This window comes from Priceomyces carsonii (assembly GCF_900007245.1).
Source record: "Priceomyces carsonii strain CBS4050 genome assembly, scaffold: Debaryomyces_carsonii_scaffold_3, whole genome shotgun sequence".
Lineage (NCBI taxonomy): Eukaryota > Fungi > Ascomycota > Pichiomycetes > Serinales > Debaryomycetaceae > Priceomyces > Priceomyces carsonii.
Window position 1 is genome coordinate 590,530 of NW_026946676.1, and position 24,467 is coordinate 614,996.

The 24,467-nt window shown below is 37.5% G+C and overlaps 15 protein-coding genes across 15 annotated transcripts, besides 1 other annotated feature; 9 read left to right on the forward strand and 6 right to left on the reverse strand.

Moving 5' to 3' along the window:
- Positions 1 to 447: 447 nt before the first annotated feature.
- On the reverse strand, positions 448 to 2,187 carry ATG15 (triglyceride lipase; the record flags this gene model as incomplete). The annotated part of the gene is made up of 1 exon (XM_062952707.1): positions 448 to 2,187. One exon carries the CDS (start codon positions 2,185 to 2,187, stop codon positions 448 to 450), a length of 1,740 nt encoding a protein of 579 aa, XP_062809583.1.
- A 243-nt stretch (positions 2,188 to 2,430) lies between these two features.
- PRCAT00002821001 (putative pyridoxal kinase) lies at positions 2,431 to 3,339 on the reverse strand (the record flags this gene model as incomplete). The annotated part of the gene is made up of 1 exon (XM_062952708.1): positions 2,431 to 3,339. The coding sequence occupies one exon, from the start codon at positions 3,337 to 3,339 to the stop codon at positions 2,431 to 2,433; it is 909 nt and encodes a 302-aa protein (XP_062809584.1).
- A 213-nt stretch (positions 3,340 to 3,552) lies between these two features.
- Positions 3,553 to 6,252, forward strand: SEC12 (Sec12p; the record flags this gene model as incomplete). The annotated part of the gene is made up of 1 exon (XM_062952709.1): positions 3,553 to 6,252. One exon carries the CDS (start codon positions 3,553 to 3,555, stop codon positions 6,250 to 6,252), a length of 2,700 nt encoding a protein of 899 aa, XP_062809585.1.
- A 283-nt stretch (positions 6,253 to 6,535) lies between these two features.
- On the forward strand, positions 6,536 to 7,936 carry RAD18 (E3 ubiquitin-protein ligase; the record flags this gene model as incomplete). Its single annotated transcript, XM_062952711.1, has 1 exon — positions 6,536 to 7,936. The coding sequence occupies one exon, from the start codon at positions 6,536 to 6,538 to the stop codon at positions 7,934 to 7,936; it is 1,401 nt and encodes a 466-aa protein (XP_062809586.1).
- A 294-nt stretch (positions 7,937 to 8,230) lies between these two features.
- Positions 8,231 to 9,562, forward strand: PRCAT00002824001 (uncharacterized protein; the record flags this gene model as incomplete). Its single annotated transcript, XM_062952712.1, has 1 exon — positions 8,231 to 9,562. One exon carries the CDS (start codon positions 8,231 to 8,233, stop codon positions 9,560 to 9,562), a length of 1,332 nt encoding a protein of 443 aa, XP_062809587.1.
- A 563-nt stretch (positions 9,563 to 10,125) lies between these two features.
- PRCAT00002825001 (ATP-dependent DNA/RNA helicase) lies at positions 10,126 to 11,856 on the forward strand (the record flags this gene model as incomplete). The annotated part of the gene is made up of 1 exon (XM_062952713.1): positions 10,126 to 11,856. The coding sequence occupies one exon, from the start codon at positions 10,126 to 10,128 to the stop codon at positions 11,854 to 11,856; it is 1,731 nt and encodes a 576-aa protein (XP_062809588.1).
- A 134-nt stretch (positions 11,857 to 11,990) lies between these two features.
- On the reverse strand, positions 11,991 to 12,629 carry PRCAT00002826001 (uncharacterized protein; the record flags this gene model as incomplete). The annotated part of the gene is made up of 1 exon (XM_062952714.1): positions 11,991 to 12,629. One exon carries the CDS (start codon positions 12,627 to 12,629, stop codon positions 11,991 to 11,993), a length of 639 nt encoding a protein of 212 aa, XP_062809589.1.
- A 1,188-nt stretch (positions 12,630 to 13,817) lies between these two features.
- On the forward strand, positions 13,818 to 14,060 carry HCH1 (Hch1p; the record flags this gene model as incomplete). Its single annotated transcript, XM_062952715.1, has 1 exon — positions 13,818 to 14,060. The coding sequence occupies one exon, from the start codon at positions 13,818 to 13,820 to the stop codon at positions 14,058 to 14,060; it is 243 nt and encodes an 80-aa protein (XP_062809590.1).
- Positions 14,061 to 14,186: 126 nt separating this feature from the next.
- On the reverse strand, positions 14,187 to 16,532 carry PRCAT00002829001 (uncharacterized protein; the record flags this gene model as incomplete). Its single annotated transcript, XM_062952716.1, has 1 exon — positions 14,187 to 16,532. One exon carries the CDS (start codon positions 16,530 to 16,532, stop codon positions 14,187 to 14,189), a length of 2,346 nt encoding a protein of 781 aa, XP_062809591.1.
- A 123-nt stretch (positions 16,533 to 16,655) lies between these two features.
- On the forward strand, positions 16,656 to 17,627 carry COQ3 (hexaprenyldihydroxybenzoate methyltransferase; the record flags this gene model as incomplete). The annotated part of the gene is made up of 1 exon (XM_062952717.1): positions 16,656 to 17,627. One exon carries the CDS (start codon positions 16,656 to 16,658, stop codon positions 17,625 to 17,627), a length of 972 nt encoding a protein of 323 aa, XP_062809592.1.
- A 52-nt stretch (positions 17,628 to 17,679) lies between these two features.
- CTA1 (Cta1p) lies at positions 17,680 to 18,336 on the reverse strand (the record flags this gene model as incomplete). The annotated part of the gene is made up of 1 exon (XM_062952718.1): positions 17,680 to 18,336. One exon carries the CDS (start codon positions 18,334 to 18,336, stop codon positions 17,680 to 17,682), a length of 657 nt encoding a protein of 218 aa, XP_062809593.1.
- A 452-nt stretch (positions 18,337 to 18,788) lies between these two features.
- On the reverse strand, positions 18,789 to 18,905 carry PRCAT00002832001 (uncharacterized protein; the record flags this gene model as incomplete). The annotated part of the gene is made up of 1 exon (XM_062952719.1): positions 18,789 to 18,905. One exon carries the CDS (start codon positions 18,903 to 18,905, stop codon positions 18,789 to 18,791), a length of 117 nt encoding a protein of 38 aa, XP_062809594.1.
- A 97-nt stretch (positions 18,906 to 19,002) lies between these two features.
- Positions 19,003 to 19,035: a sequence feature (Short protein (PRCAT00002833001, CUM65204.1) was converted to a misc_feature.).
- An 82-nt stretch (positions 19,036 to 19,117) lies between these two features.
- On the forward strand, positions 19,118 to 20,257 carry FPG1 (Fpg1p; the record flags this gene model as incomplete). Its single annotated transcript, XM_062952720.1, has 1 exon — positions 19,118 to 20,257. One exon carries the CDS (start codon positions 19,118 to 19,120, stop codon positions 20,255 to 20,257), a length of 1,140 nt encoding a protein of 379 aa, XP_062809595.1.
- A 361-nt stretch (positions 20,258 to 20,618) lies between these two features.
- On the forward strand, positions 20,619 to 22,196 carry PRCAT00002835001 (uncharacterized protein; the record flags this gene model as incomplete). The annotated part of the gene is made up of 1 exon (XM_062952722.1): positions 20,619 to 22,196. One exon carries the CDS (start codon positions 20,619 to 20,621, stop codon positions 22,194 to 22,196), a length of 1,578 nt encoding a protein of 525 aa, XP_062809596.1.
- Positions 22,197 to 22,568: 372 nt separating this feature from the next.
- Positions 22,569 to 24,446, forward strand: MAE1 (malate dehydrogenase (oxaloacetate-decarboxylating); the record flags this gene model as incomplete). Its single annotated transcript, XM_062952723.1, has 1 exon — positions 22,569 to 24,446. One exon carries the CDS (start codon positions 22,569 to 22,571, stop codon positions 24,444 to 24,446), a length of 1,878 nt encoding a protein of 625 aa, XP_062809597.1.
- Positions 24,447 to 24,467: the final 21 nt, after the last annotated feature.

Genomic DNA, 24,467 nt, shown 5'->3' on the forward strand with positions numbered 1-24,467 from the left:
GCGGCAATATTCTAAGATATTTCAAAGAAAACAAGCTGTTTAAAATTTTATGACTTTATGTGAAATTATGCTCATTAAAAACAGCAAAAGAGCTCATCCTCCTTCTGTATGCTTTACCTGACCCGTGTGCCTGTATATGCCTGGTAAACAACTAAGCTATTATTATAAACAGTAGTTACTTAATATGACAAGTATTCCTAATTAGGCCAAGTTCTCAGCAGAAATAAGCGGCTGACAGGCTACGAGGAGCTTATACACAGGATATATATTTACAATATTCCTAATCTAACGTAATATTGCTGGACGCTGTTAATTTCAGGTGCATTGTACATGGATTGCTGTTCCAGTCGGCAAACACTTGGAAGGTTGAGGAAGTACTGGATATAGGCCGGGACGTGTAAAAGTGTGAAGTAATGAAACATATGACTGCATAAAGGTGCACCCTTTCTAGTCGTCACCGTCCTCGTCGCCCCATTCGGTACACCAACCATACCATGTCCTGTGAAGACATTTCTTGGGCCTGGAGGGGGAAGAGTGAGTTGGACTGCAGGTAGAAGTACTATGAGAAATCCAAGGTGACGATGTCATGTGACACTCTGGATTTGATCTTGAGGAGCTTACACTTGTAGGTAAAGGTCTTAAAGGGTTAGGAAGTGTAGGCTCGTCGCTTTCAGAGTCATCGTGTGATGTATAGCGCCAGTTGAAACAATCTCTGCAAGGAGGCTGGGGTATGCAAGGTGCAGTTGTATTGTATTCCAATATGATATTGTCGATAACTGTATGTATACGATGATTCAAGATACTCACCTTCCATCCCTTATCAGTGACTACATCGTAAACACATTGCTTTCCCGTATGACATGCTGTTTCTAGAGCGTAGCCACTCACGCTACAAGAGCTTGACGCACCGTTGCACACTCCCATGAAGATCGGGTCTGCAGTGTTCCCAAAGTGCCAGATGTTTTCCATATAGCTGGGAAGCCCTGGAGGCTGAGGAAGATGCAATCTCTTGGTCGCCAACATTTCACCAGGAGCTTCAAATGCGACAGCCGGTAATCCATACGTTCTCCCAAGAAGCGAAGCTAAGGACCCTCCTAACGAATGGCCAGTAAGCCATATGTCAGTAGATTCGGGAGGATATATCTTTGTTACATTTCGGTATATATCTAGAACTGCTTGGTAATACCTGTCCTTTCTCGTAAGCTCCTTTTCCAAGCAATCTTGGTTGCATGTATAAGTATTTTCATAACAATCACAAACGGTTGTCCACAAGTAGCTGACTCTGGCACAGCAGCATGAAAATAGTAAATTATCGTTTATTTTATCATTCGGTGCCGTCACATCTTCTCCCGTTCCTGGGAGGCCCGCACCAGACGTTCCCTTGATGCCAATCACAACCGTTTTATTGTCTTGACTTACAAAAACGTGCCCTCTCATTCCATCTCTTTCCCATCCAAAATTGATGTCCTCATTATCTCGATCTGGATCCCAATCTCCCACGTCTGTCCAATCCAGCTTCTTTTTTTCGTCATCATCCTTTGGAAATCTAACATATGCATTCGATGATATCGTAGCTAACGATACGATTGTATCCTTGTCCTCGACATTCGGTATTGGAATTTCTACCTCATCGTCCCACTCCAAATTGATCTGATTTAATAAGTTTGGATTTCCTTTTACTTTCATTGCATATTCCAAATATGAATCAAGAAAGTTGGGGGTATGACGCTCTTTAAGCCGAATGATTTTACCATTCGTTAAAGACTTTTTAATGGGAAGCTTAATCGTAAAGGGATCAGCTCCCTTATGGACTTCTGGCCAGTCTAATTGGTTATATACATCGTTCAAGTCTTCTCCATTTATCGACACTCTCTCTAGATGAAACTTATCGTGATGCCTTTTTTTAAGGAAATCCTCCGTAATGTCAAGCCTTTTATGAATTCTATAATTATTCGGACCAGCACCATGGTGGAAGATATGCTTTAATTGAAACTCGTAGTTACGTTCAGTATCATGAATATTATCAGTTATTTCAAGATTCTTTGTAAACGTTTTAGAATACTTGACAAAAAGACTCAGTCTATTAATACCTAAGATAACCAAGAACCCAATTATTATCCCAATAATTGATCGCAATAGCCTAACATTATTTGATTTTTGAAACTTCGAAGCACATGTGTAACTCATTATTACAGTGGCGACGCTTAATGTCTTCTTCCCTTCTTAACCCAAGAAATTTTTGAGATACTAAAGCTACTTTAATCTCCGCTACTGCCGATACGTGAATACAAGGTCCTATGATTCGTAAGTAGTTATTATTATATTCACCCTAATGAAAGGAAAACGTCCTTATCTGCTATGATTATCTCACTTTCTGCTTCGCGCAAAACTCTCTATTTATAAAAACATGACTGAATGACTATAAAATGATTATATGAAAGACACTTTATTAATAATATCTTTTGTATTATTTTGCAATAGGCAATCCCTCAGATGAACAACCAGGATATCTTTGACTGATGTTATAACTTTCGATAGTGTTTTTTCTTGCTCAAAATGATAACTTTGTCTCAAGATTTTCCCAAGCTTGATAGTTACGTCACCCAAGACTTCCGCTGTCAAACAACTGCCATTCACAAAGAAACTGTGTGAAAGAAGAGCAGTGAAAATGTCTCCACATCCATTGAATCTGCACTTTATCTCATCTATTGGAAAATAAAATATTTGTTTAGTTTTGGCTGCGAATCCAACCGAGTATAAATTTCCTTCTATCGCTATAGACGATATTGCAATGTAAGGTATATGATAAAGAGATTCGAAACGCAAAATTGACTCTTTAAGCGTCTCCCAATTTTCTATCTTTACTCCACTTAAAAGCTCAAATTCAAATTGATTGGGAGTTGTGAGTGAGACAAAGCCACTAGCAAAAATTTTTTGATATATAGGTATCATAGCTGCTGGAACATATAGTTTGTCGTTATCACCTAAAACAGGATCAACGACCCACACAGGATGTTTATGATACAGCTTTTTATAGATCGAAGACAACTGATCGAAAATTTCCTCAAGAACTTTTTCGTCCGGGGAATAGCCCGTCACTATGACATCGTACTCTATGTTAAAATCTATTATATCCTTTAATCCTTCCAAGACATCCTTGATTAATTGAGAAGAGCTAATCGCTCCTTTAAACTTGCCGTATCCAGGATGATTAGAAAAATTCGTAGTATTTACTGCATCAACGTTCCATCCTAGGAATTGTAAGGGAAATACCATTGCTCTATTACCAACATACCCATGAACAACATGTGACAGTATTGTAAGGGCTTTTTGACTCATGGGTGGTAAGAATAATCTCTCGTCTGACTCGATCCGTGCACATAGAAATACATTCAATAAATTTGTCGTTTTACGGTTACGACATTATGTGAAGCTGAGATTAAACAACGCGACACGTATCTGGACAAGTATCAAACATAGAGAAATCTTTTAGATTCGGTGACATTTAAGAGAGATTGATTTTTTGTTTGTGCTTACTAAGGGAGCCTGATTATGTCACTAAAGGATTCATGTACCATAGATGTTGGATATCCTATTCTTGCTCTGAAGTTTATTAATAACAAAACTATCTTGGTGGCCGGTGGTGGTGGAGAAGGTAATAATGGTATTCCTAATAAAATAACCGCAATAAAGTGTAGTTTTAACGTTAAGGAACCGAATAGAAGACTTCAAAAGTTTCGTGAAATTACCTTGCCCTCAAATGAAGACTCTCCTCAAAGTTTGGATATCGCCAGAATACCAGATACTAATGAAAATAAATTCTCAGTTTTCGTTGGCTGTAATCAATCATCACAATTGATTAAAACTATGAACATGAACAATAACATTAGAAAGTATATATTTAATGGCGAGGAGCACTTGAGATTTTTGGATGCCGCACAATTGGAGCCAGAGATCAAGGGAGACGTAGATGATTACCCAAAAATTGTTCGACTTTCTTCTAACAGTACAATTGGCTGCTTGATGACATCATCTTTTCCTTCAGTTATATTTGTATTTAATACTGAAACCCTTGAATTGAATTTCAAATATGCACCGACTATTGATGTTGAAATAAAAGATTTCAACTTGAGTCCACATGATGATGGTAAGACTTTATGTTATGTTACATCTAAGACAATAGAAACTATATCTACGGTTACAAGCAATGTGATATCTTCCTCATTACAGAGCAAATCCCTAACAAAGGAATTACAAGATTATAATCTACTGAAAGTTGCATTTCTCGATAACTCTACTGTTGTTATTGCTGCAAGCAAACCAAAAACTAAATCTGTGGTTTTAATAAAGTACTCGATCACTGAGAAAAAGATCTTAAGCCAGAAAATAGTTTCAAAGAAATTCAGCGCCATAGTAGCCATGGATATATCTACAAGCAAAGATTTGATTGCTGTCGCTGGTAATGATTTATCTGTGACTATTCTTAATATCTCCAGCTTTAAAGTCATTAAAGTTTATAAAAAATTGCACCCGTTCGCAATAACTACGGTAGCCTTTTCACCCAATGGCTCTAAATTGGCATCTGGAAGTGCGGCTAATCTTCTTCATGTAATTAAACTTCCTCATAATTTTGGAGCTGGGAAGTCTATTATTGGAACCTTATTCCAATACTTATTCATGATTATATTGGTAGCGGCTATAGCGATATTCTTACAAACTAGTCACGAGAATGGACAATTAGAACAGTACCTTGAAATATCAAAGAAATATGCAGACTCAGGACTTTTCTATGGCAAAGAGTACGGCGCAATTGCAATGAAGTATGCTAAAATATATGGTCAAGAGGGATACGTTCTTTCAAAGAGGTATGGAAAGCAATACTATGGAGTTATTAGAGAAAAGTTGTCCAAAGAAAATATAGATGGGGATGATAAAACTAAGGAATATTTCAAGGTTGATGAATGGGATGACCCTACTTCTAGTGATGACCCCGTTCCTCTGGACATTCAAATTTCAAACTTTAAAGACTCTGGCTCTGATAAATCTCAGAGAGCAGATGATAAGGGACTGGAGCGCTCCTCGGAGATTTCCCTCACAAGTGTGCCTACCTCTATCTCTACAAAAAGTGTGGATTCATCTTTGAGTGAGAATGAACCTATCTCAGTGGGAGATTATGAGCTTGAACATGATTTTGAACATTCAACGAGTTCTGAGCCTTCCCAAACTCTCAGTCTGTTGGATACATCACCAAGTAGTAAAGATTTAGATCATTCGACTTTGGGATCATCGGACTCTGAGAGCCATATCTTGAATACCACAAGTGTTTCAAATGACGCATCTTTAGAAGAACTGAAGAATGATGGTGTCTTAGATGACGTCGCGTATGCGCTGAATTACACTGATGCTATTGCAGAAGCAGTGTCGTTGTCTTTAGGCACGATCACCGACACGGCTACATCAATAGCAAGCACCGCAAGTCCTTCAGCTTCGGTCTCTTCAGGCAATGGGCAATTAGAAAAATCAGACTCTGAGACCTTCAGTGGTTCTGACATTTCAAAAAAAGACGGTTCTGTGACCGCGACATCATCTATTGACTCAACCGTGCCTGATATTGTAAATGAATCAGTCGATGATGTTGAGCTTAGTGAGCCCAACCCAGTTGTACAAGAGCCCGTCGCTATTAATATTGAGAACTTGTCCACGGATATATCGTTAGAAGCTGACACTTCAGTTGTGGATCCTACTGACGACAAAACGACTTCTAAATCACTTGTTAATTCTTCTGCATCTCCTATTGTCGAATCCACTGCTAAAGATCAAAGTATTTCGGAAGCTAGTGCCGATGATATCAAAAGCGATGAAAATGCAGAAACAGAACTGTCGGATATTACTATGTCAGCCACTGACACATCAATGATCGAATCAAAAAATTCTGTTTTGGAATCGTCTTTGGACTCTTCTACTACGAACTTTTCAGTGAATCAGGTAACAACCCCCCTCCCAGCTTCTGAAGACTTAAATATAGAGGGTGGAGCATCAACTGGCACATTAACAATAGATAAATCTGAAGAAGCAGATGATTTTTTCGACTCCATTACGTCTAGCGACTCTGCAGCGAAAGTATCGCATTCAGTCGAGTCAGATGCTGAAGATAAAAACTCTGTTGCAAACGCTCAGACCTCAAGTGAGATTGTATCGACCTCGTCTAGTCCGGAAATTTCTTCTTCAAGCATGGTACATGACGAACTCTAAGTTTTTTTTGGCACCTGAATTGCAAAGTTAGGGGTACCACGTAGGTGTTGCGGATTATAACTAACTTGAAGCTAGTAGAATAAACCTTCTTGGCAGTCCCTATGAAGGTTTTATAGAGCTGACTTCTAGTGTGTATAGAATATAATATTTTAAGAAACAGAGCCATGTTCAGTAAATGTTTGTCATAGCGCGTAATCAAAAAATACTCGTAATAAGGTGAAGTCATCTTATCAAAGGTTTTCTAATATTGAACTAGGGTTGAAGGAAAAACCTTCAAATATTTATGTCCCCTGATTTTATTAATAAGCATACAAATGATATATCTGACCCATCGGATTGGTTTTCAACAAGTCTTCCAAAACTAGCCGATCTTGACTCGTTGCAAAGATGCTATATTTGTAAGGAGTTTTTGAAGGCACCTGTCATCACAAGCTGCAATCATACATTCTGTTCTCATTGTATCCGTCAATATCTTGTTACGATGAACCATTGCCCCTTATGTAAAACTGAACAGTTTGAGAGCAATTTGAAAAGAGATATCTTACTCGAGGAAATTGTTGCATCCTACGCTAACATCAGACCAGCTTTATTACACTTGTTGGGAAGAAATCTGATAGGCTCAAGCACATCAGGGGCTGAACCAAAAAGTAAAAAAAGACCTTTGGATGCAAACGAGGTGATCGAAATACTATCAGATGACGATTCCAATATGAACTCCAATAACGTTTCCAAGAAGTCCAAACCTAGTATACTAATAAAAAGCGAAATCGCAACACCAACGAAAGATGAAAAGGTCCAATGTCCAATTTGCTCTGAGTATATGCTGGCAAGGGATCTCCAGGCGACTCACATTGATTATTGTTTGAAGGGTTTGCGTCCGAAGACAGCACACTCCAACACAACGCCGCAGCAGAACAAGAGTCATTCTATGAGGTACAAGAACAGAAGTGGAATAACATCTTTTTTCCAGCCAAGAGATAGGCCAATAATTCTGTCGCTGGATCTGGTAATAAATCAGGATGACACTGATCATACAAAGTTTTATTTTGAGGAAACAAGTAAACACAATAGCAATATTAAGAAGTTACCGAAATTGGATTATGCATCGTTGGCTACATCTAAGCTTAAGGATAAGTTGTTAAGCTTGAAGCTTTCAACCCAAGGTACGAGATCACAATTGGAGCAGAGATATAATTACTATTATGTCTTGTTCAATTCTAATTCAGATAGTAATCGTCCAGTACCTGAGAAAACTTTGAGACAAAAACTCAACCAATGGGAATTATCTAACTCAGGCTTCAATAACCAAAGTACTTCTACTTTTTTTGGTAGAGGTAAGAACTTGAGCCAAAAATGTATTACTGATAAGGATTTTCTGCCTAAGGAGTGGATGCATGCTTACAAAAGTGAGTTCCGTGAGTTGACTGAAGCTGCAAAGCTATCAAGGGGGAAGAGGGCCACTGAAAAGAAGAAGATTAAGGCTGACGTGCTGCAAGACATACCCCTGCTTTCATCAGAGCTTTCCAAAAATACTGAAATATCTGACGATTCTGTAAATTCTGCAGTCCACTCAAGCAGAACAGAAGAGAGTTTGCAAGGACCTGATTCTATCCTGACCTTCGATTTCAGAAGTGCCATATCAAATAGCTCATTATTTGTGGAGGATCAAGACATAAATAAGTAGCATTAATAATACATGTATATATAACTGTATAACTATATGAAAGCAGGAAATTTTTACCTTTTCTGTAGGATTAAGGTCCGCGCGATATTAGAACTTGAGAAAAACCGAAGGCTATCGTACCATACTTTTGATTAAGCCATCACAGAGAAGAGTTGGAGCACCTCGGAGCCAGCTAAACGAGAAACACTTCATAGGACATAACGTCCTTTCCCAGTCCTCGGTATATTGGTTAAAGGAATTTGCAAAGAACTTCCTTTGGGAATAATCTACAGATAGTGTTGCTATTGAGCAGCAATGGGAGATGATTCATTATATTTGTCCACTAGAGAAGGTGCCCTTGCTGTGGTTGCCACCGCAATGAAGAAGTCCCGTCAACTGTTCCTCACGCTATGTATTAACTCCTTAATGGGGGGTATATTCTTCTCATCGGGGGGTATGCTTAATTCTATGATCTACGGATACTCTTATCTGTTGGTCGAAAACAATCCTTCGATTGTAAGGATTCTACAGGGTCTTATGTATCCCATAGGATTATTTTATGTTGTGATTATGGGAGTAGATCTCTTTAACTCAAATATATTATTTTTCAGCACTGGTCTTGTGAGAGGAGCAGTATCGATCGTGGATCTTTTAATAAGCTTAATGGTGAGCTGGTGGCTCAATTTAGTTGGAAATATATTTGTGTGCTATGTCATATGTCATTATTCAAAAGTCAGTCAGGATCCGAGCTTCGTACAGGGATCCATTGAACTTGTTATAGAGAAAGCGGATTTTTCATTTGTGCAAAATTTGTTGAAGGGTATAGCAGGAAATTTCTATGTTGCACTCGCAATCTACTTGCAGTTAATGGCTAAACCTTTGCACGTCAAGTTTATTTTATTGGCTCTTCCCGTTTTTACATTCGTTTCAATGGGATTTACGCATTCGGTTGCAGATATGTTCATTCTCATTTCTGGATTGATTAATCATGCTCCCGTATCAGTTGCCACGGTGGCATGGAAAGTTTTCTTACCAGGCGCACTAGGTAATATTATTGGAGGCTCATTCTTTGGAATTGTTATTGTATGGTATTTGCACTTATACGTCGTGGAGCAAGATATGAGAAAGTTGAATTTACCTGAATATGAGGCAAGAGATGAGCAGCCAGAATTAAATATGGATTCAAGAGTTGTAAGACAGAAGTCAATCCCGGAGGAAGATGAAAAAGCTTATGTCGCGCCAGACGGCACCAGTACTGATACTTCAGCAGAGGACTACGTTCCTCAGACGTTATATCCTAATGAAGATCAATCTAGAACAAGTCTACGTCCCACGGCTTCCAGAAGAAGCACTTTGACGAGATTTAGTACTGCAGCCACTAACAGATCTTTTGGCAGATCTCCCAAGAACGTGTTCCCAGTCTATGGAATGGGTGAACCTTTAGAAAGAGAAAAAAGTATTGCTTCTGGGACGAATGATATTGATGAAAGACTAGAAGATAACGATGCAACGTCGGTTCGTACATCCGCTACCGATTATTCTGAGCCAAGGAAGGCTGATTTCATTGGTTCTCAGTTGAAACGAATTGTGACTAGACGTAGTTCCAGTGCTAGAAAGAGCTCCTCTGAGGCTGAAGAAGAACCTTAGCCATATTTTTCTTCACATATCAGGTAAAAAATTCAAAAAAATTCAAAATAATAATCATTTATAGAAAATTTATAGATTTTTGTACAGTAAGAAGTAGAAATAAGCACAAGCTAAATTATAGAACGAATTTCGCAAATAATACAAAGTTGGTTTAAAAGTTGAAGTAAATGTGACAAGGACCGAAAAAAAAAAAATTGGACGAGACAGGAATCGAACCAGTGACCTTCTGCTTGCAAGGCAGACGCGCTACCAACTACGCCACACGCCCGTTATTGAAATTAAATTTATCCAGAGTTCATTTTAAGTCTGGATAAAATAAATGGAGTTTGGAATAGTTTTTATCTTTTAGTTTATGTATTCACTTACTAAGATTCATCTTGTTGTATTGCGAAAAGTGGCCTTTGTAGCTTGATTACTTCTGTAATCGATCCCGTTTTTGAAAAATTGCGATGGGCATCACGACTGCACTCGATAAATTAAGACGAGAAAGAAAAAAAAAAAAAAAATTGTATAAAGATTGTAGAATCAGTGCTACGACTCTTCTTCAACAAAACACTTGAAGTATGGGAAAAGCAAAGAACCAAGCTGCAGCCTCTGATGCTTACCTTGATGAATCAACAACTTGGGAATCATTCAATCTAGATTCTAGATTGCTTCAAGCCATTGATCATTTAGGATTCTCAAGTCCTACCTTGATTCAATCTAGTGCTCTTCCTTTAGCCCTTGGCGAAAAGAGAGATATTATAGCTAAGGCATCAACAGGCTCAGGTAAAACGGCAGCCTACTGCATACCAATAGTACAAAATTTATTGAACACAGACTTAACTCAAAATGAAGTGAAGAGCATAATTATGGTGCCTACTAAGGAATTATCGCATCAAGTAACTCAGTTCATTGACAAGTTGGTTATGTTTTGTAATAGCCAAATCAAGTGTTTAGATCTATCTACGAACTTGAGTGAACAAGTCTTGAGCTCGCTTTTGGTCAACGCCCCACAAATAATAGTGTCAACTCCATCAAAGCTCATTCAGTCTTTAGAAAAGAATGTTAAAACTAATCTTTTAGATTTGTCGAAAGTTTCCAGTATTGTAATTGATGAAGTTGATTTGGTTCTCTCGTTTGGTTATGATGATGACTTGAGCAAATTGGAAAAATATTTGCCCAATAAACGAAACTTACAGTCCTTCTTAATGTCAGCAACAATCAATGACGATCTTGATCTGTTGAAGCAAAAATTTTGTTCGAAACCTGCAATCCTTAAGTTGAACGATGATGCTAGCACGAAATCAAACCTAGTTCAATATTACGCTATTACAACTGAGTTCGATAAGTTTTTATTAGCTTATGTGATATTCAAATTGAATTTGATAAAAGGAAAAACATTAGTTTTTGTGAATAACATTGATCGTGGTTATCGTTTGAAATTGTTCTTAGAACAATTCGGTATAAGGAGTTGTATTTTGAATAGTGAATTGCCAGTCAATTCAAGGTTACATGTTGTAGAAGAATTCAATAAGAATGTGTACCATTTATTGATTGCCACGGACGAAACTAATACTTTTACTGTGGAAAAAGATGATGATGAAGAAGAGAAAAATTCAACTACAAATTCCGATGGTGGAGAAAAGGCTAAAAAAAGTGTTAAAGATAAAGAGTATGGTGTCATCAGGGGAGTCGATTTTCACAATGTTGCGTGTGTTTTGAATTTTGATTTACCAGTGACTTCTAAGGCATATATTCATAGAATTGGTAGAACCGCAAGAGCAGGAAAATCGGGAACTGCTTTATCTTTCATAATCCCATCGAAGCTGTTTGGTAAACATAAGGTGGCTTCTTTGAACACAGCCAAGAGAGATGAAAAAATATTACAGCGCATAATAAAGCAACAAGCACGTAACAATTTCGAACTTCTCCCTTATCAATTCGATATGGACCAGGTGGAAGGCTTCAGGTACAGAGCTGAAGATGCTTTTAGAGCTGTGACTCTGACTGCTATAAGAGAGGCTCGTGTAAGGGAGTTGAAGCAAGAGCTTGTTAATTCAGATAAACTAAAAAGATTTTTCGAAGAAAATCCAAATGACTTAGCGACTTTGCGTCATGATAAAGAATTGCATTCTGCTCGTGTTCAATCTCATTTGAAAAGAGTGCCTGATTATCTTTTACCTGAGAGTGCAAGGTCAAACATGAAAAAAATCGGATATGTGCCTTTTCATAAGAATCGAATACATAAAAATAGGAAAAAAAAGCCTTCAGGGAGGAAGTCAGACCCGTTAAAGTCTTTTAAGTCGAAATAAACTGTCCATCTTATTAGCTATGATATATAGATCTATAAATGCATTGAAAACTTAAACTTAATAGATGGCATTCATTCAATGTCTGATTGGATGTAACTTGCACCTCAATCTGATTTTTGGGAAATGATATGAGTCTATGCTATCATACTTAATATAAGATTCCATATCAAATTAGCCAAACAATTTGCAGGAAACATGACTCGTTGAGGAAAGAAAAGGAACAGACAAATCGAAAAGAATGGCCAAAAAAAGTAACTATACCGAAGTGCCTTAAGATAATTAATTCTCGTGTTACTTCCAAGTTCTCCTTGATCCCACAAGCTATTTAGCACATTAAAGATTAATTGAAAAATTGGCACACCAAGCAATTGGTCAACTAAAATTCTATACGAAAGATTTTTTATACGCTGCATTAGTAAGTTAATCCATAGAGCCGTAAGGGTTCCGTTTATTATTCCCCATACTGTAAACTTTAAAACTCGATTTATACTGTATTTTAGTTTTTGGGCTTGATTGAAAGACTGTGCTAACGCCGCGGTAGAAGCACCTAAAAGTGCTGGAGCCAATAACAAATTCACCTCCTCTATTTTCTCATAGTAGTGATAGAATACAATTGAAAGGGTAGTCTCTATTACAACATTCAAAATTAACTTGCGTTTGACTATACTAGAAACTGGCTTTAAGCGCAACTCCTCAAACTCAGGTTGTGACGATTTTTCTAAATCCCCAGACCCCTTATACTTATGCAATTCATTGAGATTGCTATCTTCCATTCTCGTTCACAGGCTGGATTTGTTACCATGTACCAAATGTGTTGTTATGCTAGTGCAAAGCAACGTCGATTTCTCTAATTTGAATTACCTCACGTGTCTCCCGATCTAATGTATTGTCTTTTTGCAGCTATTCACAGCCGACACGAGCTCAATCCATGGAAATATACTAAATATAGCTCCTAACGTTTCACCAATACTATGTTCATTAAGTGTACTTTAGGCTCCTCGTCAGTCTACTAATCAGCTGATCCCTGAACGACAAATTTATTGTAGCTTATTTAAAATTCTTACCTGGGGGAGGACGCTTTGTAATCTCAGACATGTTTTTTATAATTAGGAGTGTTGAGGCTTCTTTTCTGTTTTCAATTAGAGCTATTTTCCGTTCTTTTAGATGTTGGCTACAAAGAAGATTCCAAAGAATCCTTGAAAGCTTGCTGAAAACGGAAATACTTAGACGTAAGATTGAACTTTGAATCTGAAGAACTTCATATATCACGCAGCTATTCAACCTTCCGTTTTCTTTTTTTAATGCATAAACGAAGACTTTAATGTCGCTTAACACGCTTTAAATTAGGTTTTTGGATTCCGTACTTCAATGATGTTACATAAGTTTTAAATCTGTTAAAACACAAAAAAACCCAGTTCTTTTAAAACAACTATTCTGGGCTACTTTTTGTAGGCAAATGCAGTGAATGTCTTGTTCTAGGACTCACTTATTCTCTTCTCTTAAACAAATTGTGGCCCTTTGATTTTCAAAGAGATCTTCATTTTTGAACATTACTAAATTTGGTGCCATAATGAGAGTGCGATCTAGATATTCTAGAATTTTATGGAACTGAGCGACTCCACGAGATTTTTTAATCTTTCTTTGAACTATATACTTAGAAAGTACTACAACTACAAAACTATATTTGCTTAGTGGAACGGTTCAAATGGTTGTACATAATCCCAATAACTGGTAAGTAAAGTTTTGAAAGTAGAAGCAAAAAGGACGCAATACTGACATCTCGAATTAGGCACTGGGTCGATAGAAACTGTCTTCCATGGTCTAAGACATATTTTGAAGAAAATGTGCTTAATACTGAGCTCAAAAACGAAAATGTAAGTTTTATTGTTGATCTGATTAAATCTATTCTGGGTGACTGTGATGTGAGCCAAAGAAAAGGGAAAGTAATATGCATTTACGACATGCTGCTTCAGTTTTCAGTGTTTATCGAACCTAGTGGAAAAGAAGGGTTCAATGCCACAATAACGATTCCTGAGTTTGTTCATGACCAAGAAGATGATGATTATGTGTTCTCTATAGACTCCGAAGGTCATGTCACTGAAATCAGAAAATACTTCGTTCCGGTGTTGAAGAACAAGTTAAAGAATTTTCAAGCAGATTTGATAGCTGCCCATGAAAAAGAAGTACAACACAACACGAACTGATATACAACAATCGAGATTTGGTCATATAGTAGTCTCTAATATATACTTTAAACTTGTATAAGATGCTATTGGATAATTTAGAGATATTCCTAGAATTAAAAAAGTGTCTATAAATGCAATTATTTATCAATTACCATCAAAGCCCTCCGGAACATCTTTGGCATGCTTATAAGCCCCAACCCTCGAGCCTAAGTAAATATCCACGGGTCCGTTATCATTGAGTTCATTTCCTAGACTATACCATGGAACAGCGCCTTGCTCAATTGTTTTCAAAAATCGGTATGTTTCGACACTGTTGTAGGGAATACCATTAGAAGGATCGAAATATTTGACCTCTGTGCCTGATATAAGGCAATTTTTTTTGTTGCCATTTGGTAGATATAATCCCGTTGGCGCTTCAGTTTTCAAATTGATTGAAAAGTCTTCTTCTTTATCATCCTCCTCAACTTCTTCAACGATCGCTTGGGCAACACCTAGTCTTGGCAATTTATTAAGCTCATCAAAAATAGGGTCATTCTCTGTCAAGCTTGAAGCTGGCTCCAAAATCTCGTCTCTTTCTTCTCTTACTGCTACGTAAGGATTATCTACTTTACCAATTCTTAGAATAGACTCTAAATCTTTGAATCTTCTCGAGGCCGGCAATAATGACTGGGGACCAAGTAGTATAGATTTAATATTAGATTCTGTTAGCTTAAGCGTCTTTTCCTCTTCTTCAAAATCAATCAAAAATATACTGTTCTTACCAACCCGCTGGGATGGCCCTTCGAAAACTTCATTTTTCTCCTTCAAAGCGATTGAGGGATCAGGAGTCATTTCATCATCCGATTCAATCTTAGGAGAAGCGTTTTCAAGCTCATCAGCGAAGGTGACCTTCTTTTCTTTCGGTAGTTCAGATTTGATGGATTCGGTTTGGTTTGTTTCAGCCGTATTTATAACAATTTCATCATAATTTGTAGTTCCCCCATTCAGGGAATTTTCATTATTTTCATCGCTTTTAATTGTCTCATTCATAGCTACATTGAGATTATCGTCAATTGTCCCTTCATTGTTAGGACTTAAAATTTTATCGCCATGTTTTGCATGCTGTTGCTCATTATTGTCATTATATTTATTACATTGGGACGATTCTTCGTCAAGATTCAGATCAACAGCAGAATCATTTCGGGATATGGCATCATCTGTTGGTGCCCTCGATTCTTTGTGGTGGATCGAGATTTTCTCATCGTTTTCATTGTTTTCATCATTCCCGTTTGGATTCAAATTTACTTCGCTAGCAATAAATGCAACATTTTTCTGTTGAAGTTTCCCATTCGTTTCTTCGTTTAGGCTAACACCGTTTTCAAGGTTGTTGTGTTGAATATCTCCATCTATTTGTTCTTTCGAATTTCCCTGGCCATTTCCATCTATTATTTCGCTTTGATTTTCCTCATTTTGAGCATTTTTTTGAAGCTCTTCGTCCTCCCTTCGCTTTCGGTCAAGTTCCTCTTTTACCAGTGGAAGTTCCGTGTCTACTTCACCAGGCAATCGTTGAAACACTGGCTCCAAAGGGACTTTACGCTTACGGCCAGGTTTTCTTTTAGCTTTTCGTAAAATTTCTTGAGCCCTTCTTGCATCTAGAACTTCATCTAATGGTGAAATATATGTCTCCTCACTGAGTAATCTAATCACATTCTTCAATTTTTTTCTTTTCAGCAACATCAACTGTCTTTGTTTCTCTTTCTTCTCGACCTCCTGCTCCTGGAACTTATTTAGAGATAACACATTCGCTTTTTCAGTAGCAATTGCTTCTGCTAGTTTCTCTTCTTGCGTCAATTCCCTTTGTTTAATGCGAACTACGGGCGTGGAATTAGCCTTCCTTTTTTCATTCTCCTTAAGTCTCTTCACAAGAGCTTCTTTACTTTCTACCACAGCCGCCCTCGAAGACGACCTTCTTTCTGAAAAGAGCAAGGATGAAGAAGTGGAAGGAGTCTTTTTGACCCTTTTGGATTTCGAGGTAGTCGTATCAACTTGTTTTCTGATCGCTGGAACCATAGTTTGCATTTTCGTCCTTCGGCGTTTTACCATCTTTTCTTGTTTTTGAAGTTCTTTCTCTCCTTCGCTTTCATCTGTTTCAGATGACGACAGATCCGTTTGCGAAAGAACATCATCTGAGTCTACTTCTGCCATTTCAGTATCTTCGCCATCCTCTTCCTCGACGCCTTCGTTCTCACCTGAAGGCGCTTCTTCATTTTCCCCATTTCCATCTTCTACTTCCTCTACTTCGTCTGAATATTCTTCGGACTCTTGAAATTCTTCATCGTTCTCGTCTTCTTGAAATATCAAATTCACGTTCTCATCCTCTTCAGAGATGAACTGAGAAAGCTGTCTCAGTTCTTGTGCCGCCTGCTCCTCAAGCTCAATCAAATGTCTCAAACGAGAGCCCGCATTAGCACGCTTAGTTCTGCCACCATTAAGGCTTTCTTCGTGAGACATCTTTAGAGAAATACTTAAAAGTAATTAAAAATAAGAAACATTGCACTTCAAATGTCTCAAATATTAATTTTCAACTGAAAAGTCACAAATTGTCCACATAATAAGGATCAAGTAATATTACTCATGAAGCTTATTACTAAGCGATTGACTTCAAAGTCATATTTGAATTATGTTTCAGAGAGGAACCTATTGTCATATTCCCGAATGTATTATCTGAAAGGGGCCACTTCGGCATCTGCTGACGAGATGTCTCATTTCAATGCATTGGCTTCAAGTTGGTGGGACGTAAATGGTCCCCAAAGGATTTTACATAAGATGAATTTGTTACGAATGGACTTCATTCATGATAATATAAAGAATTACATTCCATTAAATGATCCTTCTGTCCCTCCTGAGGAACAAGTCTATGTTCCACCATATAATTTAGACTTGCTACCGAGCACTATTAAGAATCGCATATTGGAAGATCAAGAAATCAGGAGAGAGGAATATCTCGAAGAAAACAAACTAAAGGTATTAGATGTTGGCTGTGGAGGCGGTATATTATCGGAATGCATGGCTAGGTTGAGCTTTGTAGACACTGTCAAGGGAATAGACTTGTCTACGGATGTGATTGAAGCAGCAAAAGTTCATCAGCAAAAAGATCCTCTTCTTAACAAAGACAATGGAAAATTGTCTTATGAAATTACTGCAATAGAGGATTTGCCCTTAGAAGATAAGTTTGACGTGATAACGATGTTCGAATTGTTGGAGCATGTAGAGTACCCGTCCAAGGTTTTGACAGAGGGCCTCGAGAGGCTAAATGAAGGAGGTTGGCTCTTCCTTTCCACGATCAACAGAGATCCAATTAGCTGGTTCACTACAATTTTCATGGGCGAACACGTTTTAAGAATTGTTCCTGTTGGAACTCATACCTTAGAAAAATACATTGATCACGATGAAATCAAACAATGGATAGAAGAAGACTCTGCTATGCTGTCTAAATACGAAGTCTTGGATTCAAGAGGGTGCATTTACGTCCCTGCTTACGGTTGGACATTTACTTGTAATGCAAAAACAGGAAACTACTTCATGGCAATTAGAAAGATAAATTAATTGTAAATAGTATTGATAGCTCGAAATTTTACGTACTTATCTGATATACAGTTCAACTGGCGATTTCTTTTGCATTTTCTTCTGGCTCATCAATAAAAGTGGGTAACTTATCGTTTCCTACAGGTTGATTTTCATTCAAATAACTTGGTGCCCCGAGATCTCCTTCACCTATTTCATTTTCAAAATCCATTTCTTCACCCAAAGCATCTAATTCAGCATCTAATTCAGACTCACTAATATCGTCTGGAACGTCGTACGTAGTCAGGAGAGATTCCTGGAGTTCATTAGATTTATCAATAAGATCTAACATCTCATCTTGTAGATCTTCTATTTTATTAATATCAATTTTTCCATAAGTCTTCTTGAGTTCTTTATTCGTGGTTTTCATGGCATCAACAGTTATCATTGTGTTCTTTAAGTTGTCAGTGGTCATCGATGCTTGAGTCATATTCCAAGACTGGTTCTCTAACTGGTCCTTTTGTGCTTCAATCTGCTTTCTCTGACGTAAAAGTTTCAAAGCTTTCTGTTTAAGAGCAGATTTACCAGGACCGTCCCTCATCCTGCTTATCTTTTGTTGATACGTTGATAGCTCAGCATTAATCTTAGATAATTTGACATCGAACGTTCCTATTCTTTCGTCAATATTCTTCACTGCATCATTTAAAGAAGGCTTTGGAACGGAACTCTTAGTTCCAAAGAGCCTGTTCATAGTCAACTACTTTTACAAGATGTATTCGCTACGACTCAGTTTTATCGCTGTCTAATAGATAATAGCTCCTTTGATCATGTGATCATGTGATGTTTTTAAAGAAGTACTCTGTTGCCCTACTTTAAGACACACTATAAAGAAAGAGACTAGCCAAGAATATATGAAGAAGTTGGAAATACTGGAGGCTTTTAGTTTTCTTTTTATAAAAGTTTTATCTGTTCTTTGAAAGTATCTCCTGCGATAGAGGAGATAGTCTTACTGGAATGTAAACTGTTTAATTTGTAGTTCGCCCACCATCTACCACAGACATTTTAAAGATTGCTATTATATCATTAAGTCAATCTACGGAGTTGATTTTCCACTAATTATTAGTGGTGGGAACATGGTACCCGTCGGCTGCAAACATGGTAATTGTTAATTGTATTTTAAATCGATGCATGAAATTGGCTCCACTAGCTCAGTAGGCAGAGCGTCAGTCTCATAGTTTGCGCTGTGTTATCTGAAGGTCGACAGTTCGAACCTGCCGTGGAGCAATTTTTTTTTTTTTGATCTTTCAGACCTTTTCCCATATCGCAACATTAGAGTTGAATTGACCCACCCAATTGATCTTTTAATCTCTTTAGCTAAACCCACCATCTGCAACAATTGATACAAACTGATCATCATATGCCTGAAGTAGCCGAAGTAAGTATTTTTTAACATTCGATAAAAGCTATGAGTTACTGACTGGCCATAGGTTGCACATGTTTGCGCCTTACTTAGAAGAAATGTTCTAGGATTCATGATTTCTTCTGTGACTTTGAAAAACGACCCCTTATTGTTTCCTGCTTTGAAAAATAATCCGAATGCAGGGGAAGAATTAAAGCTGCTCGAGAACTCACTAACGGGATCCACTATTAATTCAATTGGGCGTCATGGAAAATATTTTTGGTTAAGATTAAATTTAGCTGATTCGAAAGAAACAGGTGTTTTGTTAATGCATTTTGGAATGACTGGTATGATAAAAATTAAGAATATTCATTCAAACTTGGTAATAATGGAAAACGGAGGAGATAAGAAAGTTCGAAATGAGATTGAGAAAGAAAAGGCTGCTATAAAGCTGGAGATTAAGGACGAGGTTGAGGCAGGGAAAGAGGATAATCCAAATGATTCTTCTGATAAGAATGACAACGATTCCTTATGGCCACCACGATTCGCTAAATTTGAAATGAAATTAAAAAAGGATTCTCAAGAATACGATTTGGCATTTGTAGATCCTAGGAGGTTGGGTCGCGTTAGATTCTTAACAGGGCCGGAGGTGCAAACTGACCAGAAGCTTCTAAATACAAAACCACTTTCTGAGCTAGGGCCAGACTATTCAAAACCTGCTACAGTAGTATCCTTGGATGAATTTAAATCTGGCGATCCTGACCCGAATAACCATGGAAGACCCCGGTTGAATTTGAAAGATTTCAATAAACTAATCTTGTCGAAGAAAAAACCTATTAAAAGTCTATTACTTGATCAAGCCTTCTTTGCTGGTGTCGGAAATTGGGTTGGTGATGAGATTTGCTACCATGCTAGGATCAATCCTAATGAAGTCATTTCCAATAAACTAGATAAAGACTCAGATGAGATAGATCCCGTTATTAAACAACTTTATGACTCTCTCATATATGTTTGTGAAGAAAGCGTAAGACTTGAGGGTATTTCCAAAAACTTTCCTGATAATTGGTTAATGCTTTATCGCTGGGGAAAGGGTAGGAAGGCTCCGAAAGCTAGAACCATCGAAGGGTATACTGTTGATCATGAGACTATCGGAGGTAGGACAAGCTGCTTTGTTCCTCAACTTCAAAAGCCATTAAAGAGAAGGCAAAAGGAAGATGCTACCAGTAGCATTCAGCATCCTTCGCAAAGGAAGAAGCCAAAGGTTGAATCGTAGACCATGGGCAGCAGATGACTAATTTTTCAGTATAGAAGAAAAGTATGTAATATTAATTAACCGTAGCACTAAGTGCATCTCTACATGTTTTATTTAGCTCTGGGAGCTTTGGGCCCTCTATGAGGTAGAAAATTGAGCTCTTTTAGTTATATGAAAATTGATTGCTTTACAGATTGTCTCGAGACAAATCATATCATCCATCTCCGCCTTTTGAATAAAACTTTCATATTTTTAGCTTCAAGCTATCAAAAAAATAATGTATCGATATGTTCTTCTTATTGGAACCTTGTGCTTTATATATATTTCATTCCATCGACTTGAAAGGTTATTTAACAAAATTGATTTAAAATTTACCAGAATTATGTTTTCCTTGTTAATGCGGAGAGATTTTACAATATTTAGCAAATCAGAGACTATTGAATACGATCTTTCGGTACAAAAAAATTTTGTTGACAAGGATCAAAATATAGAACCTCATGCCAATCTCCTAATCCTTCCAGATGAGCTTCTTTTGAAGATTATTGATAATTTTAATCAATATGAGGTGCTGAAAATTATGGAAATCGATAAGCGATTTTATGTTATCGGTAGGCAGAAGTTGTTAAGGAATATCTATGTGCGAGATCCTTTTGAGCCACCATTTATGGTCAATGAACATAGATATGGTGACATATCTTCTTATGGTGATATATTCAAGCTTCATCAAAACTATACTATTATTTCACCTCTAAATTTTGCCAAGCTAATTAACGAGAACGCTTTAGATTCAAAATTGGTTCAAAAAATCATCCTTCGAAACTCTAAATATTCGGAGACCTTCAAGGAGAAGTTGCATCATCGCTTTTCTAATAAAGTTATATATTCTGAGTCTTTCCCTAAGCAACTGACATTAGGAACAAACTTTAATGGAGCTATCCAAATGACTCCTAGACAGTTTTGGAACATTCATTTTCATAACAAATACCTGAACTACTTGACGGAGTTTGGGATTTGTGACTCGTTGGTTACAATAAAAGAGGATCTTGAAATGGACTTTCCGGAAGTACCTAAATCTGTAACAAGGCTATCTTTTAAAATTGCTCATGTTAATGCAATCGCCAAAGAATGGTTGCAAAATTTAAAACTCTGCTATCCAAATATATCAGCACTTGAAATTTCAGGAGATGTAGCCGGAATTTTGCAATCAATACTTGAAGTAGGGATTTCTGGTTTAAACATCGAAAACCTTACCCTAGAATTTAGTTCAAGGACTACATTGCAAGATGTGCCAATTGAAGCCTTGATCAAGCTAGATTGCATCAAAAAATTGGAACTATCATTTTTTTCAGAATCTACAAGTTTTAGTATGAACTATTTCGATAGGAGCCCTTTCTTGATATCTTCACTGTTGATAAATCTCAAGAAACTTTCACTTTGGATAAGATCATCGACAGGGAAATGCTTTTTTGCGTTCGCGCTGGTAAATTGGTTTCTATCTTCTTTAGCATCACAGAGTATAACTGACATCTACATTACTTCGGAGATAGACAAAGATCTCTCATTATTTGAAGATGGTCTCAGACATCTTCAATACTCTCTTCAAACGATTGTTTGGATTGGATCTTTGCTGGATCCTTACGGAACTTATGATTGTATGAGACAGATTAACATGGTCACTGGCGCAACTAATATATCTCCTAATAAAGATGATGTCAGAAGCGAGATTATTAGATTGGCGAAAGGTAGAGGAAAGCGTTACTTCAAGCTAGACCTGCATCAAGTTTGCTATCAGTTGCCGAACAAAGTTTCAAGAGCGGCAGATCTCTTTAAACGAGCTGTTTCCCAGTTAATCCCGAACTCAGAGCACTTCCCAAAGGTCAGATTCGTGATAATTAATGGAATCCATTATATCATTAACAGGTACGATGAATTTTCTGAAGTTATACTGATCTACGATTGAACTTGTTTAAATATGTCTCGTTTATAAGGAAAATTACGTCTTGTTGCTTCAAATCTCTAATTCTTCGAATTTTCAAAGATCGTATAGGAGCCACAATATTCTCTGGGTTCTTAATGCTTTAAAGCAGTATAACTATCTGGCTTATATACTTTATGTCAAAAGGCTTCTCGGTGTTATGTGTATGCATGTGGCTGCGACCCTTTGTATGTTTTAGGTAATGGGAAACCGCGAGCTGTTCCAAAGGATCGGGGAGCATCGCTCCATTAATATATTAAAAGCAATTTAAGATTCCTTTAGCAATTGATAGGAACATAAAAATCTTACAATTAGATCAGTGAACCGTAGAGTTGAATTCGATTAATTTTCATTAAAATGTTAAGATCATTTAAGGCTTCTGGAAAAAATTTCAATCAAGTTCGTTGGAACTCAGGCGGTCCTTCGATTTCCACTCAAACCATTAAAACTCCGGTTGGTATAAAGGCAGCAATAGCAGCTTTAAAACCAAAGACTACGAGATTGGCAAATGATGGTCCAATTGAGTGCAACTTAACAGGATTTTCTTTATTACAGTCTTCGTTGTTCAATAAGGGATCTGCATTTACGCATGAAGAAAGAAAAGTTTTTGAACTCGTGGGATTACTTCCATCTAGGGTGAACTCCTTAGATGAACAAGTTGAAAGAGCTTATCAGCAATTTAGATATTTAAAAACGCCTTTAGCTAGGAACGATTTTTGTACATCAATGAGAAATCAGAATAAAGTTTTGTATTATGAGATGGTCCGTCGCCATATCAGGGAAATGCTTCCTATCATTTATACCCCAACCGAAGGTGATGCTATTGCTTCTTACTCAGAGAGATTTAGAAGACCCGAAGGCTGCTACTTAGACATAAATCATCCTGATACAATTGATGAAAGACTATCAGCTTACGGTGAGAATAAAGATATCGACTACATTGTCATGTCTGATGGTGAAGGTATTTTGGGAATAGGTGACCAAGGAGTGGGAGGAGTTAGGATCGCAATTGCAAAATTGGGTTTGATGACATTGTGTGCTGGAGTACATCCAGGTAGAGTCTTACCCATAGGCTTAGATGTTGGAACCAATAATGAAGTTCTTTTGACTGATGAATTATATATGGGAAACAAAATGCACAGGGTCAGAGGCGAAAAATACTATGATTTTGTGGATAAAGTTGTACATGCAATCAAGAAAAGATTTCCCAGTGCCATCTTACACTTTGAAGATTTTGGAGTTAGCACTGGTAGAGAAATTTTGAATAAATATCAAAACTTTTTACCTTGTTTCAACGATGATATTCAGGGTACGGGTGCAGTAGTTATGGCTTCTATCACTGCTGCGTTAAAGTATTCAAATAGAGACTTGAAAGACATAAAGGTTCTTATTTACGGTGCAGGTTCTGCAGGAATGGGTATTGCTGATCAAATTGTCAATCATATGGTTGCTCATGGAGTCAAACCTGAGGATGCAAGAAATTCAATTCATGCAATGGATCGCTTTGGCTTAATATTGAAGTCTTTCGATGATGCTTCTGCTGCACAAAAAGTGTACGCAGACGACGATGCTGATTGGAAAGGAATAAATACCAAGAGTTTACTTGAGGTCGTTAGAAAAGTAAAACCAACTATTTTAGTTGGTTGTTCCACAAGGCCCGGCTCATTCACCGAAGAAGTGGTAAAGGAGATGTACAAACATAATCGTCAACCGATTATATTTCCATTATCCAATCCGACTAGATTACACGAGGCGTTCCCGGATGATTTAATGAAATGGACTGATAACAATGCTTTAGTGGCCACAGGATCTCCTTTCGAACCGGTTGATGGCTACATTATTTCTGAAAATAATAACTGTTTCAGTTTTCCTGGAATTGGCTTGGGTGCAGTTCTTTCAAGATGTTCTACCATCACCGATACTATGGTTTCTGCAGCTGTCGATCAGCTAGCAGAATTATCGCCCAAGATGGCGAGCCCTAAGAATGGCTTGTTACCGGAGTTGGAAGATATTCATACTGTGAGTGGTAAGGTCGCGACTGCTGTTATCTTACAAGCTTTGAAAGAAGGCACTGCAAGAGTTGAGCATGAGCAGAGTCCAGACGGGGGACAAGTCAAAGTCCCAAGAGACTTCAAGAAATGTTATAAATGGGTTAACTCACAGATGTGGAAATCTGATTATAGACCAATGGTAAAAGTAGAACATGTCCCAGAAATTCATACATTTCAACACTAAATTTTTTTTTGCATTTATGGT